Genomic DNA, 19790 nt, shown 5'->3' on the forward strand with positions numbered 1-19790 from the left:
TCTGTTATTTTGTGGCAGCAGTAGTGTAAAATTCAAATTACTAGGTTAAAATAAAATATAAGTCGTGCAAAAGAGGACTAGCGAGGTAGTGTTTGTGAGTTCATGGACCATTCAGGAATCTGATGGCAGAGGGGAAAATTATTCCTAAAACATTGAGGGTGGATCTTCAGGCTCCTCCCTGAGGATGTCCTGGATTGTGAGGGTGGGCCGTGTTGGATGCTGCCTTCCCGAGGTGCTGCTTTTGGAAGAAGTCCTCGATGAAGAGGAAGATTGTGCCCGTGATGGAGATAGCTGAGTCTACAGTCCTCTGAAGGCTCTTTTGATCCTGTGCATTGGAGGCTCCATACAAAGCAGTGATGGTTCGAGACTTCTCCGTGGTACAGCTATAGAAACCTGCTGAATATTTGATGACTGAGGACAAGGAGAAACATTGTAAAAACTGTAGATTTCTGACAGTTATCTTTACTCACTGTTCTCCTACACTGAACTGTACTGTTCACACTGAATATGAAAGAGAATTAACCACTACGGTTACAAGAATAACTGATGCTTGCTTTTCATGTGTTTCTGATATGGAGCTGCAGAGCAGCAGGGTCAGGTTGAATAGCACTTAAATTTTCCGAGCAAGAAAATGTGACCACAGTTGGTACCTTTATGTTCTTTCAACTGTACAATGGAATTATCGATTATGTCGAAAGGTTTGGAACACTTTTTCACAGCAATGACATTATAGAAGGAAGGAAGCCATTTTGCTTTTAGCTAAGTCAGACAAGTTGATTTTAAAACTTTGTAGCTCCACCCAAGAGTTGATTAAACTATTTGAATAATATATTGGAATCAGAATATCACTGGCATATATTGTAAAACTTTTTTTGCAGCAGCAGTACATTGCAATACATAGTAATTTTAAAAATTACAAATTACAATAAGAAATATGTATATAAATTAAATTAAATAAGTGGTGCAAAAAGCGAGCAAAAAATTAGTGAGATAGTATGCACGGGTTCATGGTCCACTCAGAAATCTGATGACAGAGGGGACTCTGACTCCTGAAACATTGAGTATGTGTCTTCAGGCTCCTGTACCACCTCATCAATGGTAGCAATGAGAAGAGGACATACCCTGGGTGATGGGGGTGCTTAATGAGGGATGTTGCTTTTTTGACCCATCATATTTTATAGGTGTCTTTCATGTTGGGGAGCCTAGCGTCTGTGATGGAGCCGGCTGAGTTTACAACTTTCTGCAGCTTTTTCCGATCCTGTGCAGTGACCCCTCCATACCACAAGGATGTGCAACCAGTTAGAATGCTCTCCACAAGGAATTTTTGATGCCTCAAATTCCTGATGAAATATAGCCACTGTTCTGCCTGCTTTATAATTATGTCAATATGTTGGGCCCAGGACAGATCTTCATGGACGTTGGCACCCAGGAACTTGAACCTGCTCAATCTTTTCACTGCCGATCCCTCAATGATGAGTCCCTCAGTGGTGTGAGTTCCCTCGACTTCTCCTTCCTGAAGTCCACAATCAATTCCTTGGTCTTACTGACGCTGAGTGCAAGGTTGTTGTTGCAACACCACTTAACCAGCTGTTCTATCTCAATCCTGAATACCTCCTTGTTACCATCTGAAATGATGCCAGCAATAGTCGTGTTATCGGCAAATTTATAAATAGCATTTGAGCTGTGCCTAGCTATACAGTAGCGGGTGTAGAGAGAGTAGATCAGTGGGCTAAGCACACACTCTTGAGGTGCACTGGAGTTGATTATCAGTGAGGAGGAGATTTATTTCCAATCTTCCCTGACTGTGAAAGTCAAGGACCAAGTTGCAGAGGGAGGTACATAGGCCCATGTTTTGGAGCTTGGCAACTAGGACTGATGGTATGATTGTGTCAAACGCCGATCTGCAGCAGTCTTATATACGTAGGTATTTCTGCTGTCCAGGTGGTCCAAGGCTGAGCGGAGAGCAGAGAGGTTGTATTTGCTGTAGACCTTTTGTGGCGACACACCACTGGGGCCTGATGCCCTGAGTGCTTATTCCCTTGAAAAATGTTCTGACGTCTTCCTCTGAGACAAGGTCATAGGGTCACCTGACGCTGCAGAAATCCGCACAGGTGTCATTTTATTCTCCCTTTCAAAGTGTGAATAAAAGGGTTGAAGTCCTCTGGGAGTGAGGTTTCACAGCTATTCATGGTATTAAGTTTCGCCTTGCAGGAGGTAATGGCCTGTAAACCCTGCCAGAGCTGACATACATCCCATTCCATCTCTAACTTCAATCAGAATTGTTTTTTGTTCTTAATAGGCCATAGCCTTGCAAGGGTCATAGCTGGACTTCCTGTAAAGTTCTGGATCACTGATCTTGAATGGCAACGATGTAGCTCTCAGCAGACTACAAATCTTCTGGTTCACCCCCACCTTTTGGTTTGGGTATGGCTGGTATGTTCTCAAAGGCACACGCTCATCCACACAGGGCTTGATGAAGTTGGGACAACTGTGGTGTATTCATTCAGATTCGAAGACAAATCCCTGAATATTGTGCAGTCCACCCACTTAAAGCCGTCCTGTAAGTGCTCCCTTGACCGTAACTTCTTGGTCCTCACCACTGGTGCTGCGGTCTTTAGTCTTGGCCGGGAGGAGAAGTACAGCCAGGTGATCAGACTTCCCAAAACGTGGACGTGGGATGACACAGTAAACGTATTTGATGGTGGTATAACAATTGTCAAGTATGTGGGTTCCTCTGGTTCCACAGGTGATAAGTTTGTGGTCAGAGACTTGTTCAAGATGGCTTGGTTGAAATCCCCCACAATGGGGAAGGTATCCGAGTGGGCAGTTTTGTGACCTGCTGATCACGGTGCACAGCTCAGCCAGTGCCTGCTTCATGTTGGCCTGAGGTGAAATGTACACTGCTACCAAGATGATGGTGGAAAACTCCCTCGGCAGATAAAATGAATGACACTTGACTGCTAGATGTTCCCGGTCAGGTGAGCGGTATTGAGACAGATCCGCCATGCCTGTGCACCAACGATTCCCCCACATACCACTCCCTCTCTCCATCACTCCCAATTCCCTGGGCAAAGAGGACAACAGGGCAAGTTTGACAACTGAAATGAACATCTGGATAAAACTGGTGCAGGCTGGGGTTTGGTTGCAGATGAGCTTGGTACAAGTTTGGAGGAGCTGTTGTGGGAATACGTGGTTTGTGTACTGTGTGATGTGTGTACTCAGAAGAGGCTGCTTGGTGAAAAGAACCTGAACTTCTGGCCAGAATTTGATACGGTCCAGGCAATGAAAGCAGTGGCTGTGCAAGCCCAAACTTACAACATCCACCCACTGAAAGCTCAGGATGTTAACAAGATGCAACCTCGCTCCTTGAGATTTTCAAGAATGGAAAACTATCTCAGGGGAGATCAGCTGCTGTGCAGAGCAGCATCTTACGTCGATGAGTACAGATACAAGCAGTCTGGTTTATGATAAGTTTGATGTTGAGGGGGATTTGTCACCAGTTTTCTTGAAATCAAAAAACAAACTCAAGCAACTGAACGGTGCCCAGAAAGTTAGGAAGAACTGTACATGGAAGAGATCTAGATGAAGAAAATAGCGATCTGGAGGCATCAAGTAGACATCGGCAGTTCCACTTTGCTGTAACCTGGTGTAGGAATGAAAAAAGGAATAGAAATCCACACTGGTGCTATGATAATGTGATGTAAGTGGCTTCTGCCAGATGCGTGTCACCCTTCTTTCTATGGACCTACACCAAGTAAAAGGATAAGGTGAAAGGGATTTGTGGCCTAGAAATGCATTTTTGTTTCTGGTCCACAGGTAAAATATCTGGCAACATGCCGCATAGGAGATGTCCCTGATGTCCTTCATAGGACCATTTTAGAATAACTTCAATCAACTTTAGAAAGCTGGCTGAACAACTTTAGATCCCGAAAGAACCGTACATGCAAGGATACTTTACATATACCTTTCCATGTAACCCAGACACAATGTGCCATTTCACATTTTCTTTCCCAGGCATTGCTGGCAGTTCATCGTGGTAGCAATCGGTGAGGATTCATGTACTGCAGTAATAACATCGGCTCACCTGGTGCTGCTGGTAGATAGTGTGCCAATCAGGCAGCTACACCATCCTCCGGTTGTCAAACGTCTTCGGTGCTGTTGGAGTTGCACTCTTTCCAGAACGTACGGGATATTACATCGTACTCCTGGCTTGCGCCTTGTTAGTAGTCCCCAGTCTGTAAGTGAGTGCTAGAATCTGGGGGAAGTTCATGAGAATGTTGGGAGAATGAGAAAAGGGATTCATGTAGGATCAGTGTAGATGAGCGGCAATGGTCAACGGACATTCAGTAGGCCAAAGGGTCTGCTTCTATGTTGTATCTCTATTTGGCTCTGTGACTAATGGGGGAAAAGGCTTTTTTATATCAGGGGATGAATTACTCACCTTTGGGATGCTCAACCTCTGACTTGTTGCTGTAGATACTTCGGAATTTCGGATTGTTGTGATCCTTGGCTATTGATTCGTGGAGACAAATGCACATGCTTAACAATGTTCACTCAGAGGAAAGCAGCAAATTCAGCACTAGTGAAATTATTTCCACTACCCATCGCAAGCAACTCTGGCACTAAAGAGAAAACACTTCTATGATTGATAACCGTAAAGGAATATGGTTGTTTTTACTGGAGTTACGTTAGCCCTACACTGGAGACTCGCTGATAGCTGTATCATTGTACGTCAAGGATAAACAACTGGACTCTTTCCTGTGGAAGCGGGTCATTGCATGGTTACTTTATGTGATAGGGACGGTCACTGACCTCTTATTAGCCAATGTCTGAAAGTTGTTTAGCAATGCATCCTTTGCTGAGGAATTTGAAGAAGGGAACATCATCACTTCTGATCCTGTAGTGAAAGAATGGTCATTGGTGAAGCAGCTGAGGATAAATGGGCTAAGGACACTGGATTATGAAATTCATGTAGTGTGTTTGGGCTAGAATGACATAACTCCAATAACCACAACCACAATGCTTTGTTAAATGCCATGCCGTTAAAGTTGTCAAATGCATCAGATAGATTTGCTGAAACTGTTCATCATCTGTTCTAGAAGTAATTATAAAAAGGTCACACCTCAGAGATTCGCTATTCACTAGTGATCTACAAGTGCAAACCACTGAGTTTATGCCAGCTCTCAGGACAATCTCATGAGTCCCATTTTACTTATTTCCATGTAACCTATTCTCTATCACAGGTCAATCAACTTCCGGTGGGGACAGTGTACGACAGGCAGTTTGCCTACTTGCAAACCTTTGGCAGGTGGGGGAGGAAATCCATAAAGGCAGAGGGGAATGTGCAAATCCCACAGAGACAGCTCCAAAAGTCGGGATCCAGTGTAGATGGCTGGACCTGACCGGCAGTAGGGTTATCTGTTCTATCTCTGCGGTGGCCATCATTTGCAACAAATGTGGGAATTGCCAGAAAGATTGAAATTGCAAGCAAGGAATTGTTGGATATTCTCTTTTGTTATAGTATTTGTGTTTATGATTGTACTTTTACTTATGTCTGTCTTCATTTTCATAAAGGGGGAAAAGGCATATTAATCCTGGCTTTGTGAGAAGTTCCTTAAAGAGATGTTGCTATTTTATTATTGCAAACCTGTTCAATGGCTGGATGACAGCACAAGATAAAATAGCTTTGAGCCTAGCACATGACAAAAACTGGTTTGTGTGTGTTGATTTCACACAGTTTGGATACACTCTGTGATCAATTGAGTTAATTTGATCCCAGGAGTTTGACCAATATTTAAAATAAAAACTGAATATATCACAGGGCGTGGTTAAGCTGATTATTTTTCTCAATAACCTTATGAAAGGTAGATACCTGTAGATAGAACAGATAGATAGATTGATAAGGAAACAAAACACTTTGTATTACAGCCTCTATTAAAAGGCAAAAGGGAGTGCTTATATTACCATTCACCCAGTTATATATTGATAAGAGGAAATGGGTAGATGTGAAGCAATAAGCATTCTTTGTTATGAACTTTTGGTTACTGCTCTCCCTATATCCCTGTAAAAGTTGATTTGCTTATTTCAGTCATTAGGCTTAAAAGAAAGCATGCTGATAAGTGAATCTGCCAAGTTAACAGGAAGTTTGTTTCTGCGGTTGTGTGACTTTTCTTTCACATTTAGAATTTGGTTTGACTTAGTAATCAGTTGCTTAGTTCTGAAATCACTATATCCAGAGCATTGGAGAGGATTCATTAGGTTGTCCTGCTGTTTAGTTATTTTTAGATAAATGCGGTGTTTGTCACTCTGTAAGTATTAAACCAACATTTTCTCACAAGTGTGATACCCTGTTGTTAGTGAAGCTCGATTTATGCATTTGAAATAAATCCCTATAAATGTATTTCTGTAACATGCCACCTTCTCTATAAACTAGATACAGTGATGTAAAACTTGTGCATGGAAGTGTAACTGTGCCTCATGATGATGTGATCTACTTTTACTTGTATATTTTTAGGTGGCTCTCCGAATTCGCCCCATCAATGAGTCGGAACTTGATGAAGAAGCAACCATCGTAGCACATAAAGTGGATGATCAGGTATGTGGTTCTCCTGTTTCTTACAGTGCAGACTTTCACCACTTTGCTAAAGTTTCGGGCCGAGACCCTTTGTCAGGACTAAATGAAAGGAAAGAAAGTAAGGCTTAGATACTAAGATACACACACACACGCACACGCACACACACACACACACACACACACACACACACACACACACACACACACACACACACACACACACACACACACACACACACACACACACACACACACACACACACACACACACACACACAAATTCTGGTTAATTGGGACAAATCAGAGCCAGTACATTTTAATCCAATTAAGTAGCTGCCCTAATGAGCCATCTTTTCATAAAAGTAATTAAAAAGTTTTAGAAAATAGATGAATAACAAATTATGAATTTAAATAAAATATAAAATAAATTAGAACATTACCAAACACGAGGAAATCTGCAGATGCTGGAAATTCAAACAACACACTCAAAATGCTGGTGGAACACAGCAGGCCAGGCAGCATCTACAGGGAGAAGGGCCTCGGCCCGAAACGTCGACAGTGCTTCTCCCTGTAGATGCTGCCTGGCCTGCTGCGTTCCACCAGCATTTTGTGTGTGTTGTTAGAACATTACCAATGCTAATACAGAACTATAAAACTGTGTATTCGTCTCTAATAGATATCAATGGAAGAATTCATCCAGTATAAACTGCTGTGTTCCTTTGACTGTAAATGAACAAAATCGGCACAGACGCTTGGTGCAGATAATAGACTGCCTTCAGACAAGGCTGTTGACGATTGCATCCTCCAGATCTTTGTTTTCATTGTAACATTCAAGATGATCAACGATATTCAAATTCTTTGTCCTGAAATTGTTTCACTCATGGCTGTTTCTGGCATCTCCAAGCCTGAATACTGAATTAACTTACTGTTTATTTCTCACCAGGTATTAGTGATAATAAATCACTGCTTTTTTGAACACAAGCACACGCAACTAAGCTATTTAGAAATTGTTTGCTCTAAGCACAGTGTAGTGCACATGATTGACACTAGCTAGAAACGGTTTGGCAACAGTGTCTTGTTCCAATTAAGTTGCATAGTGTCCTAAACAAACAAAGGGAATCCTGGCTATTTTCTTGATTAGTTGTTGTACTTTTAGAGTTGACCCAAATAAGTGGCTGCCCCAATTAACCAATGGCCCAATTAAACGGAATTCACTGTGTGTATATATTTATATTTGATGGCGAAAAAAGGCTAATGTTCCACTTCCAAAAGAAGGTTTGAAGGTTCTACATTTTATTTTTCATTTCCAAAAGAAGAAAACATTAGTCTTAAATAATTATTATAATCTAGCAGAGGTTAATCTGTCAACTGCTCATGGTTTCAAAATTATATATCTGTATTTCCTATTCTGTCAGTAGCTCTAAGAAAACATCTTGCCATGAAATACTGCTGTCTAGTCCTAAAATGATCAGACCTTTCAAAACAAAATATGTATATACTGTAGATATATATTAACACAGAGATAAGTATATATAACAAACATTTTCTGCAGAGGTCATCAGCTTTCACATTGGATCTTAAAATAATCAATGTCCTTGCTGAGTAGAGCTAACGAATTTCATTAAGAAATCAGCAAAACTGTCTATCACATAAAGATACAAACACACTGGCATTTAGAGCTGAGCAATTTCTTAATTAATTATGAAAAGAAGACGCACGGATGTCAGGCAAAAAGTAAATGCTGCAAATGCCTTTCACCTTCTAAAAACATATTCTAAAGGTGGTAACACACACAAAATGCTGGTGGAACGCAGCAGACCAGGCAGCATCTGTAGGAAGAAGTACAGTTGACATTTCGGGCCGAGACCCTTCGTCAGGACTAACTGGAAGAAGAGATAGTAAGAGATTTGAAAGTGGGAGGGGGAGGGGGAGAGATGAAGCTAAGAGCTGGAAAGGTGATTGGCAAAAGTGATACAGAGCTGGAGAAAGGAAGGGATCATGGGACGGGAGGCCTAGGGAGAAAGAAAGGGGGAGGGGAGCACCAGAGGGAGATGGAGAGCAGGCAAGCAGTGTGAGAGGGGTAGAGAGAGAAAAAAGAGAGAAGAAGGGAAAAATAATAATAATAAATAAATAAATAAATAAATAAATAAATAAATAAATATATGATGGGTTAAGAAGGGGAGGAGGGGCATTAACGGAAGTTAGAGAAATCAATGTTCATGCCATCAGGTTGGAGGCTACCCAGACGGAATATAAGGTGTTGTTCCTCCAACCTGAGTGTGGCTTCATCTGGACAGTAGAGGAGGCTATGGATTGACATATCGGAATGGGAATGAGACGTGGAATTAAAATGTGTGGCTGCTGGGAGATCTTGCTTTCTCTGGTGGACAGAGCGCAGATGTTCAATGAAACGGTCTCCCAGTCTGCGTTGGGTCTTACCAATAGATAGAAGGCCATACCGGACACAGTGTCCCATCAATCCACACCTAGACAGCCCTTCATACCCCTCCCATCCATGTGCTTATCCGTATTTCTCTTAAATGCTGAAAATAAACCCACATCTGCAGGAATGCCATCAATGCTCAAATCTTGTGAATGAACAGATTTTTATAAAATAGGAAAATGAATTTGTGCATTCTGGAAATGTAAGGCATGAGGCAGTAGTTCCTTCTCGCACCTCGTGGCACATCGGGCGGCATTTCTGCCGTCGGTGGAGCGTTTGACTGTATTTTACGAGGCCGAGTTGATGGCCAGCGTGCAAGGTTCCAGCCAGGTTCCAACGCGGGACTAGCTCAAAGTCCAGTGCTGATGCTACTGCACCCATGGCCAGCATGAAGTAGTAATAGTGGAAGAATGAAGGCTCAAAGATGTTTTTCCTTTGAATGGGTTCCACGGTTTTCTTTATTTTGTGGCTGTCTGTGGGGAGACCCATCTCAGGGTTGTATACTACACACATACTTTGACATTAAATGTGCTTTGAATCCTTTGAATGCTGACACTGCATGTCTGAAATGGAAAATCTTTCGCATCCCTGTGAATAACACACCTCACCTGGCTGAGTACATTTGGTACTTCAGTAAGGGTCTGGCACCTCCCACAGTCGTTACCGTTTGTCGTTAGTATGTTTCCCCAAAGCCTGAATAAACAATTTGCACTAGGAGGTTAGAAATGGGCACTTGAAATTTACAGAAAACAAATTTTGTTTTTTTTAAAATCTGCTACATGCTTTCCCCTTTGTGGAAGTATTTCTCAAATACCTTTAATACACATGTAATACACATACCTGCCCTCTCTCTAGGCATATACAGGTGTACTCTGGTGCCATTTGAAAGTATCTCACAGTGGGTGGATGGTTGGAGGATGAGGACAGGGCGAGAACAGTACTATCTCTGGTTGATAATGGCATCATCTTCAGTAATCAAATGACATCCTCCATTTTATCCTCAGAACCCACTCTTTCCTATGTTGTCACAAGGAAACCTGTAGATGCTGGAAATTCAAGCAACACACACAAAATGCTGGTGGAACACAGCAGGCCAGGCAGCATCTATAAGGAGAAGCACTGTCGATATTTCGGGCCGAGACCCTTCGAAGTCAGGACGAAGGGTCTCGGCCCGAAATGTCAACAGTAGAGTCTTGGCCCGAAATGTCAACAGTAGAGTCTCGGCCTGAAACGTCGACCGTAGAGTCTCGGCCCGAAACGTCGACAGTGCTTCTCCCTATAGATGCTTCCTGGCCTGCTGTGTTCCACCAGCATTTTGTGTGTGTTGCTTTCCTATGTTGTGCTGTTCCTCGCTGCTTCACTGGCCAGTTTCAGCTTTCGACTGTCTGCTACAGTCATGTTACAGCATCTGTGTAAAAGGTGCAGTGCAGACTTTAACTGGTATTCGTGCATGACAATACTGACCACTTGCTGTTTGGCTGGCCAATGAACCGTGCCTTTAGGGTCGACTGGATGCCGAGCACATCATAATTAGCAGGCCTCATCATGCAGTCACAGTTGCCTCGAGGTAACAAGGGGCATAGGCTGGCCACGTGCTACAATATCTGAACACATTTTCAGGGCTATCGGATTTAATCCACTGTAGGTTAAATATAAATTTTGGATTTTAAACTTAAGACATTAACTATTAAGTTTCACTGAAATAAATGCAATGACCTATGGATATTGACTTCCTTTGGGCAGGTTCCAACAGTTTGCTTTAAAGGACTAATATTAAATTTATATATTGAGTACTTGCAGTAAATGGTGCCATATTTTACTGGTGCACCACTTCTCTTGGACATACTTCTAACATCACCATTTTAATGTAGCGATTGGTGACACAGACCCAGGGATGTCTCACCAGGAGCAATTCTAGACTGCACAATTCATCAGCATTGCACAGGCTTTGGTGTATGAATTTCAGTGCTTTTTCTTCTCTGTAACTCAAACACAGTGAACAGTGTGATCAGCTCAACCCACCGAATTGTACCTGCCACCCCCGTGCACAGCATTCACAAGTCTCCTGGACCTTTGGTGCTTGGAACATGCACGGGTGATGTCAGTTTCTCCTGCGAAGCTTCTTTGGAGCGTTTCCAACTGAAATCAGATCATGTTTTTCTTTATAAGAGAAGTTATGGGGCACTCACAGGGAGCAAGCTTTTAATAGCACCAGATGTACAGCAGATGGTTTATTTAAAGGGATGCTCAGGAGCTTCTTGCAGTCTGCCACACTGGAAATTGAAGGGAGTTGGAGAACGAGTGTCTCTGCTACTTCTGTTCAGATGCACTGTGTTCTGTTCATTTATTAAACCTTTGCCAAAAGGAACTTCCAGAGCAGTTGCGCTGGGAGTACTGAGCTAACTGCAGCTGCAGGGAAGAAGTTTAAAACTTACTGCTGCAACTCCTTGAATGGCTCGATGAAATAATTTACTTTGTAAAGTTTCTATCAGGGCACTAGGATATTTTATCTTTCTAAAACTGTATCATAGATTTAAGTTAACACACACAAAATGCTGGAGGAACTCAGCAGGCCAGGCAGCATCTATGGAAATGAAAACAAACAGTCGACGTTTCAGGCCCAGACCCTTCTGAAAAGGTAGGATAGAATAGAGGGGAAGGAGGCTAGCCAGAAGGTGATAGTTGAAGTCAGTTGGGTGGGAAAAGTGAAGAGCCGGAGTAGAAGGAATCTAATAGGAGAGGAGAGTGGGTCATAGGAGAAAGAGAGGGAGGAGGGGACTGAGGGGGAAGTGGTAGGCAGGCAGAATGGGGGATAGAAGAAGAGAGGATGGGGATGACCAGAAGGAAAAATTGATATTCATGCCATCAGTTTGGAGGCTAACCAGATGGAATACAATGATGGGGGCCTCATTATGGCATAAGAGGAGGCCATGGGTCGACATGTCAGAATGGGAATGGGATTTGGAGTTGAAATGTTTTTTTTTATTAGTTTTTTTATACATTTTCTACATAGCTACAGATAAAAAAAACCCAGATCAAAATGAACATTGATACAGTGCAAAAATAAACATACAATAATAATATGATACAAAGAAAGATAATTGAGAAAGCACCCAAATTGAAGACATGTAAAATTAGTATCCTCCCCAAGCCCCGCAACAAAAAAAACTCCAGACCAACCACAACACAATATAGAGAATATAAATCAGGACAATCAAACCCCCAAAAACTGTAAATACACTTAGCAACAGAAGATATTAATGCCTACTACCAACAAAAAAAGGAGCTGAAAGCAAGGGACCGAAAAAAACCTTAGTCAAGAGGAAGGTTATGAAAGTACTCAATAAAATGTCCCCAGACCTTATGGAACTTTAAATCCGAATTAAGAACTGAATAATGAATTTTTTCAAGGTCTAAGCAGGCCATAATATCGTTAAGCCATTGAGCATGCGTGGGCGGGGCAACATCTCTCCATCTAAGGAGGATTAAACGTCTAGCCAGGAGAGAGGCAAAAGATAATATTCGACACTTAGTCGAACTCAGACGTAAATCTGTCTCACCCCAGAAACCGAACAAAGCAATTAAAGGGTTAGGTTCTAGGTGGTGATTCAAAATATGCGATAACGTTATGAAGACATCTTTCCAAAATTTCTCCAAGCTAGGACAAAGCCAGTACATATGAATGAGAGAGGCTTCGCCCCTTTTGCATTTATCACAAAGCGGACTAATGTTAGGGTAAAATCGAGATAATTTAGATTTAGACATATGGGCTCTATGAACAATCTTAAGCTGTAAAAGGCAATAGCGAGCACAAAGAGAGGTTGAATTAACCGATTTGAGAATCGAGTCCCAAGTCTCATCAGATAAGGAGGTATTTAAATCATGCTGAGTTGAAATGTTTTGCCATCAGGAAGTTACGCTTTTGACGGATGGAGCTGAGGTACTCGACGATGTGGTCCCGCAATTTACGTGCCTCTCTTATACCATCCCAATTAGAACCTAAGTAGATTCAGGAGTGGGCTGATAGGCTCCTCCCACCTGCCCTGACATTCAATAAGATCGGGGCTGATCTTTCACTTAGTACCACTTTCCCACACTAACCTGAGTCTCTTAATATCTAAAAGTCTATTGATTTCTGTCTTTCATCTACACAGCAACCGAACATGCTCGGGAGGAGAATTCCGAGATTCACTGTTCTGTGGGGGAAGTAACTTCTCCTTGTATCCATTTTGAATGTCAAACCCTTTACTTTGAGACTGTGGCCCTTGCCAGCCAGGCGAAACCTCAGCTCTACATCTTCCCTGTCAAGTGCTAGAGAATTCTGTGTGTTTCAATGAGATCACGTCTCTTCTAAATTCAGGACAGAGAAGACACATTGTTCTTAATCATTTCTCATATGAGTACTATAGATCCAGTGAATCAATTTAATGAAGCTTCACTGAGCTCCTTTCATTACATGTTTATTTTTCCTTGGGAGTATTTGCACACAATGTTCCAGCTGCAATTTTACCAGGTCCTAGTGTAATTAGAGCAAGAGAGCTCTATTCTTGTATTCAAATTACACAAGTAGTCCTAGTTTAGACTTATTGGACTGGTAAAAGATAAATCCTTGCACAAACTGAGCATGTCACCTACAAAAGAGTAGTACCCATAGTGTGCTGTTGGAACAGCTATACTGCCTAAAAATACAAACCTGACCTCTATAGAGCTTGCTGCGTCTTGATACCATACTGTGTAGTAGATAAGCATTTTCACTTACATCATATCTTATCATATCTCTGCAGAAGATGCCTCAAAGCATTTTACACATGATGAATTACTTTGAATTACCACATTGCTACACCCTGAGGAAGACTGGGCTATCGGGCCTGTATGTATTCAGCCATCCTTTAATTGATAACCAATCTATTGAACAACTCTAGCTTCTTCTACATCCTGGGAGAGACAAAACATAATAGATACCTATAACAATTTTATTAGCTGTCTGTCAGAAACAGAGTTAGATGGTTCATTAGTAGCAATTGCTTCTCTGAGAAAGTTGTGGTTTTGAGCTCATTTGAAGGATTGTGGGATGTCTCACTTAAGCTGATGTTTCAGTATGGATCAAGGCTCAATTTATACAGAAATGCTGGCAGTTCTGTATGTAAATGCCAGGGTTTCCCCAAGTAACTGCCAGGGAGTTTGTGTCTTGCACACCAGCATGCACACATGCATGACAGCTCCTCATGGCTGACCTCCTGAATGCCGTCTGTAGCTATACTCTTCACAGTAGAGAGACAGGCTCCTGCTGTTTGTTTGAATTTATACAGGCTCGATCAGGTACAACTTCAGTGTTTCTCCTCACCTCCTTGGAGTAGAATGGCAGCAGGGGACAGATAAATGTTCTAGCCAGTTTACAGTATTTTAAATAAATTGAATTTGTTTTAAATAAATTGAAATTGGCTTTGCTTCTAAATGTCTGTTAATAGGCTTTTTATTATAATTTTGAGGAGTTTTATCTATTTTTAGTTTATAATAGTCTTTACATGTCAGATATTCAAAAATATCCATTCCAATTGACAGCAGGTTCAATCTGAGGCATGGCTTAACTAGCATCTTTGGGGGATCATGGGTAGAAGACTATATAGTTCTAGGTCTCCCCATTCAGATCAGAGCTAATGTCAGGAAGTAATATACACAAAATGCTGGAGGAACTCAGCAGGTATCCCCCCCCCACCCCCACCTTCTTACTCTGACTTGTCATCTCTTTTTTTCCAGTCCTGTTGGAGGGTCTCAGCCCAAAACATCAACTGTTTACTCTTTTCCATAAATGCTGCCTGGCCTGCTGAGTTCCTCCAGCATTTTGCGTGTGTTACTTTGACTTGCAGCATCTGCAGATTTTTCTTGTTTGTGATGTCAGGAAGTTGCTGCTGGAAGATCCACTTTAAGTAAGTGCAGGTGTAGCAGGTAATGGAAAGGCAAATGCTGCTCCCACAAAGTTCCAAGGCCTTGTCAAGGGGTCTTGTTCTGTGAGAGTTGGTTATCATGTTTAAATCTTTCTATTGACCCAAATTGAGACCAACGAAATTAAATATTGGTAAGAATGTGTTCAGGGACAAAATAATCATAATCAAACAAGTAAAACAAGTTTTTACTTCACAGTACACTCCTGTATGTAGTATTGTACATCATCAATGCTAGACGATTGCTGGCTTACCACAGAAGCTTGATTTAATAATTTACCTGAAGAACAGCCAGCAAAGAAGCCGATCGGACCTCAAGCACTTTCCACAACAAGGACGGAAATTCTTGAGTCTGCAGGTTTTGATTGTTCATCTATCGAATCTGTTGAGTTTCAATGGAGGAACGTTGGAGTGATTGTCCCGCACTAAAAACATTGATTTGTATTTTATAACAGCCAACTGACACATTCTCCTTTACGTGTTTAACTGGGACAATGCCTGACCTTTATACCTCAGAAGTGAGAATGCCACAAAATGAAACATTCTGGCTCCCTGAAGCTTGTCAGTTCTCTTTGTATGAGATGGTAAAACAAAGTCACTTATGCTTAATCAAAATAAAGGCTCCTGACGCAAGTTCCTGAGGTAATCCTGGCTGCAACTGCCAATACTTATTCCTGAAGCAGAACATCCAGTCATTATCACACTATTGTCTTTGGGATTTGCTATGTGCAAATTGGCTACCACAATCCTATGTCCCTATAGTGAAAAGCCTTTCATTGGCTGCAAAACATTTTGGAATATCCTGAGAATGTGTAGGATGCCCTAGAAATGCAAATCTATTTTTATTTTATAAGAATGTAAATGGCCAAAAGCTTACCCTTGGTTGGTAGTGCTCGACACACCAACCATGGAATAAACCTTTGAATGTTGGGTCAATTGGCCGTCTGTAATTTGGGGTATATCTCTCAGCATAATCCCCAGTTCAGTTGCTTCAGATACTTCTTATTTTGGCTAAATTCTATTAATCTTAGTCTAAACCTAATGCTGCAGTCTGCAAAAAGTACCTTTTATTGATCTATCGTATCACAAGTTTTGTCGGTAAAAGGTTAGTGAATGTGAGTACTTGTGAATAATGCAGGGGACAAATAGAAACACTAATTAGGTGCTCTAGATTTACAGCATCTGCAGACTATCTTGTGTTATATTGCATTTATTTCTTAGTTTATGGACAGGAGTGAGGAGCTATAGGAAAGAGGATGAATATATATGGATATTAGTTAATGAGTTCAAGACTGGCAGTGATCCCAGAATCTCAATGATAGTTTTGTACTGGATTACTAATTCTTAAATGTCATTAGATTAGTTGAGATTAATTTACTTTCATGTATGCCAGGGTGCAATGAAATTCCTTGTTCGTATGAAGCTTGCAGAGTAAGTGGTGCGCATGTGTGTTAACGAATGCAGTGACAGGCACAAAGCAGTTCAGCCTGGAGTAGTACAAAAAAATTAAAGTGACAATAAAAGAATTACCGAGAAAGGTAGAGTTAAGAATCCAAGAATGTGACCACTGCACTGGGAAGGGGAGCCCCTAGTGGACATCCCCTAGTTAGATCATAATTTCCAATCCAATCCAAAGAGTCCCAGTTTTGCCTGTATTTATTACTAAAAGTAAATAATCAACTATAATTTGGCCTGAGAGCAAATGTTTCTAATCAAAGCAATTTGTGTTTTATCATAATCTACCAATTAACGATTTAGATCATGTAAAAGCCCCCTTCGGTTGACTGGTTCACCTCACTGGCAGTGAAACAATAGTTCTGCTGTGACAGTCGAGTCTGCTATTCCATTGCTGCTGCGTTTTGTGACTGACTCCCAGACATTGCCTTTTCCCTTTATCAGAATGTCCAAGCTGGCTGTAGATGTACGCTCGCGGTCTGTCAAGGGTTTTCTTTCATTAAGTCTTCCAGTAGAAACTGAGCAATTGTGTGAAAGCCTGAGCAAATAATGCTCCCCGTAGCTGCACTCAAATAGCCTCACATAATCAGTTTGTTCCAGTCTGCGAAAACAAGATCCATTTGTGTATCAGCAAGAGATTGTTCATCCCATTTAGTTCAGCAGAAGTACTTGTAGATACATTGATTCTGCTTTTGATATGTGCTATAATGTATTGAAGAAGAAAATAATATTGATGTAAATTTATATGGCTAAAGGGAGAAATTGCAAGGAGAATTAGAAAGAGTGAATACTATTCAATGCACTAATTTGCGTTGCAAAAGCATATTAACTCTCATTGTGAACTGATGGCAAAAATACATGATTTATCTGTAGAGTTGGAGTATTTACTTTTGAGTCATCCTCACACACTTGATGTCTGTGACAGTCACATTTTAGTGACTGCCAGGCCGTTTTTCATTCATGGATATAAAAGGCAGACTAAAATGAATGAACGGCGGCTTTTTAAAATAGAAAACTCACTTGTACGTGAGCAAGACACTTTCTAGCTTACCTGATGTGAATATAATTCTCAGAAGTATTTTTGCCTTTCTTGAGTGAAAACTGCAGAAAAACAAAAAAATTATAAAAGAGAACAACAGTAGGTCTTCCTTAAAAGTAGGCTGATTTTTGTGAAAAAGACATTTTATTGAGATATAATATTCCTGTTACCTCCAGAATGTTACTTTTCTATGATCTCGAAGTTCCTTCAATTCTAACATCCAGACCATTCATGATTTTAACTGCTCCTGTCACTGGTGTCCTTACCTCATTCTGAGATTTCCTCCATGAAACACTCCACTTATGCCTCCTTCAATTCTTTCCTCAAAACCTGAGACTTTTCACGACATTGGTAAGTCCACACTTGGAGTATTATGAGAGGTTTTGGGCCTCTAAAAGGGCACGACGGTAGTGCAGTGATTAGTCTGACACTATTACAGCTCAAGGTCTTCTGGAGTTTGGGGTTCAATTCTGTGAGGAGATTGTATGTTCTCCCTGTGATTGCCTGGGTTTCCTCCAGGTGCTTCGGTGTGCTCCCACAGTCCAAAGACATACCGGTGAGTAGGTCATCGTTAATTGTCCTGTGATTTGGCTCGTGTTAATTCTTTATTTATATTCATTAATACTTTATATGTATGGAAAAGTGAATGGATGAAAGGAAAATGGGGGATGGGGTGGGACAGAAGAGCTAGCTTGATCTTAGAGTAGGTTAAAAGGTTGGCACAACACCGTGGGCTGGAGGATTTGTGCTGTACTGTTCAATGTTCTATGCACAGGAAATTGAATTGAATTAAATTGAATTGACTTTATTTCTTACATCCTTCACGTACATGAGGAGTAAAAACCTTTACATTACGTCTCCATCTAAATGTACAATTAATAGTAATTTGTAATAAATGGTATGAACAACAGGACAGTTAATATAGCATTGAAATACAATTGTACAATGTAGATGTTTTTCTTTACACCCTGTAGGAGAGATAGGAATGAAGTCTTTGAAAACATGAAAATCAGTCCCACAGTCATTATTATCTCTGGCCAAACTGTCCTCATGTGATTTTTCATTACTCACTCTACAAATGTTGCCCCATCAAAACAGAAAGCAGCTGTGCTGAGGAATGTTGTGAATAGGAAGACACATCCTTAGCAACAATAAATACAGATGAATGTTTTTCCAGCTATTGTTCAAACTTTGTATGGTTCGCTCTCCAAGTGTTTATGTTCAGCTTTCATTGCTGTTTACCATAAATTCAGGGAAGTGTAACGTAGAGTTCCATTGGTAACATGCAGCCTGTTTGCTGGGTATTAACTCTTTGTTGGGGAGCTCTCATCATGAAGACAAATCAGCCGTAGGCTCTGTAGGACTGGTTGCAGAGTTGGTAAAATCTAAGGGAAAAGGTAGAGTACTAATATGTGCTGCATCTTTAAAGAAGGTTATCTGTCACATGTACATCGAAGCAGCGAAATGAACTGCGCCATTTGCGTCAATGTGCAGGGGCGGCCACAAGTGTCACTAACGTAGCATGCCCACACTGACTACCCCTAACCCGTAAGTCTTTGGAATGTGGGAGAACACCAAAACACCCAGAGAAAGTCTCTCACAGTCACAGGGAGAATGTACAAACTCCTTCAGACAGCTGTGGGAATTGAACCCTGAAAGCTGGTGCTGTAACAGCTACGCCACTGTAACCCACCTGACACCCCCCCCCCCCCACCCTCCGACAGTACCATTGAAGTGTGTGACACAAATCTGCAAATCATGTCTATTCTACTGCTCCCTGCAAAACCATTATCTAGCAGTGAACTTCTCACAAGAACACCTGACCTCTGTCCCAATCCTGATCAATTTTTCAATCTTGAAAATCCCTCCCCCCCACTGACAAATGAGACGGCATCCAACACCTTTCCCACTTGCACTTCACAGGGAGCCGTCTCCCAACCCTTCTGCAAGGTAGTCCTCATTTACGTCTGTGATCTCAGGGAACCACGAAGTCAAGCTTACTGAGATGCCTGCACTGCTTTCCGAATCTTTCTGGTCTGCATCTGTTGATAGGCGCTCCGCTACTGACAAACTATCTCTCATTGCCGCACCACTGAAATTAAACAAAACCTCAGCCTTCCTGGTATTTATGTTTAATGTAACCATAGTCTTCCGGGCTGGCAGGATACACTGCTCTCCGTAAGTGGAGAGAGTCAGAAAGGGCACTAATACCCCTCCAGCCACTTCCCTAGCAACTCTGCTAGAAATGCTCCTGCACAGAGAAGCAGCCTGCACACGCTTTCCTTCCTCGGTTTGAGCAGGTTCTCCAGCTTCTGGAAAGACCTTTAATTCACATCC

The 19790-nt window shown here is 41.6% G+C and overlaps 1 protein-coding gene across 2 annotated transcripts in view; it reads left to right on the top strand.

Moving 5' to 3' along the window:
* The window catches only part of LOC140735557 (kinesin-like protein KIF19), a 173386-nt gene that overhangs the window by 17510 nt on the left and 136086 nt on the right, over window positions 1–19790 (top strand). For both annotated transcript variants that reach the window (XM_073060742.1, XM_073060743.1), the window contains exon 2: window positions 6515–6595. In XM_073060742.1, the coding sequence (XP_072916843.1) occupies window positions 6515–6595 (81 nt within the window). The remainder of the gene's footprint in view (window positions 1–6514; window positions 6596–19790) is intronic.

The sequence above is a fragment of the Hemitrygon akajei genome, chromosome 11 (genome assembly GCF_048418815.1).
Source record: "Hemitrygon akajei chromosome 11, sHemAka1.3, whole genome shotgun sequence".
NCBI lineage: Eukaryota > Metazoa > Chordata > Chondrichthyes > Myliobatiformes > Dasyatidae > Hemitrygon > Hemitrygon akajei.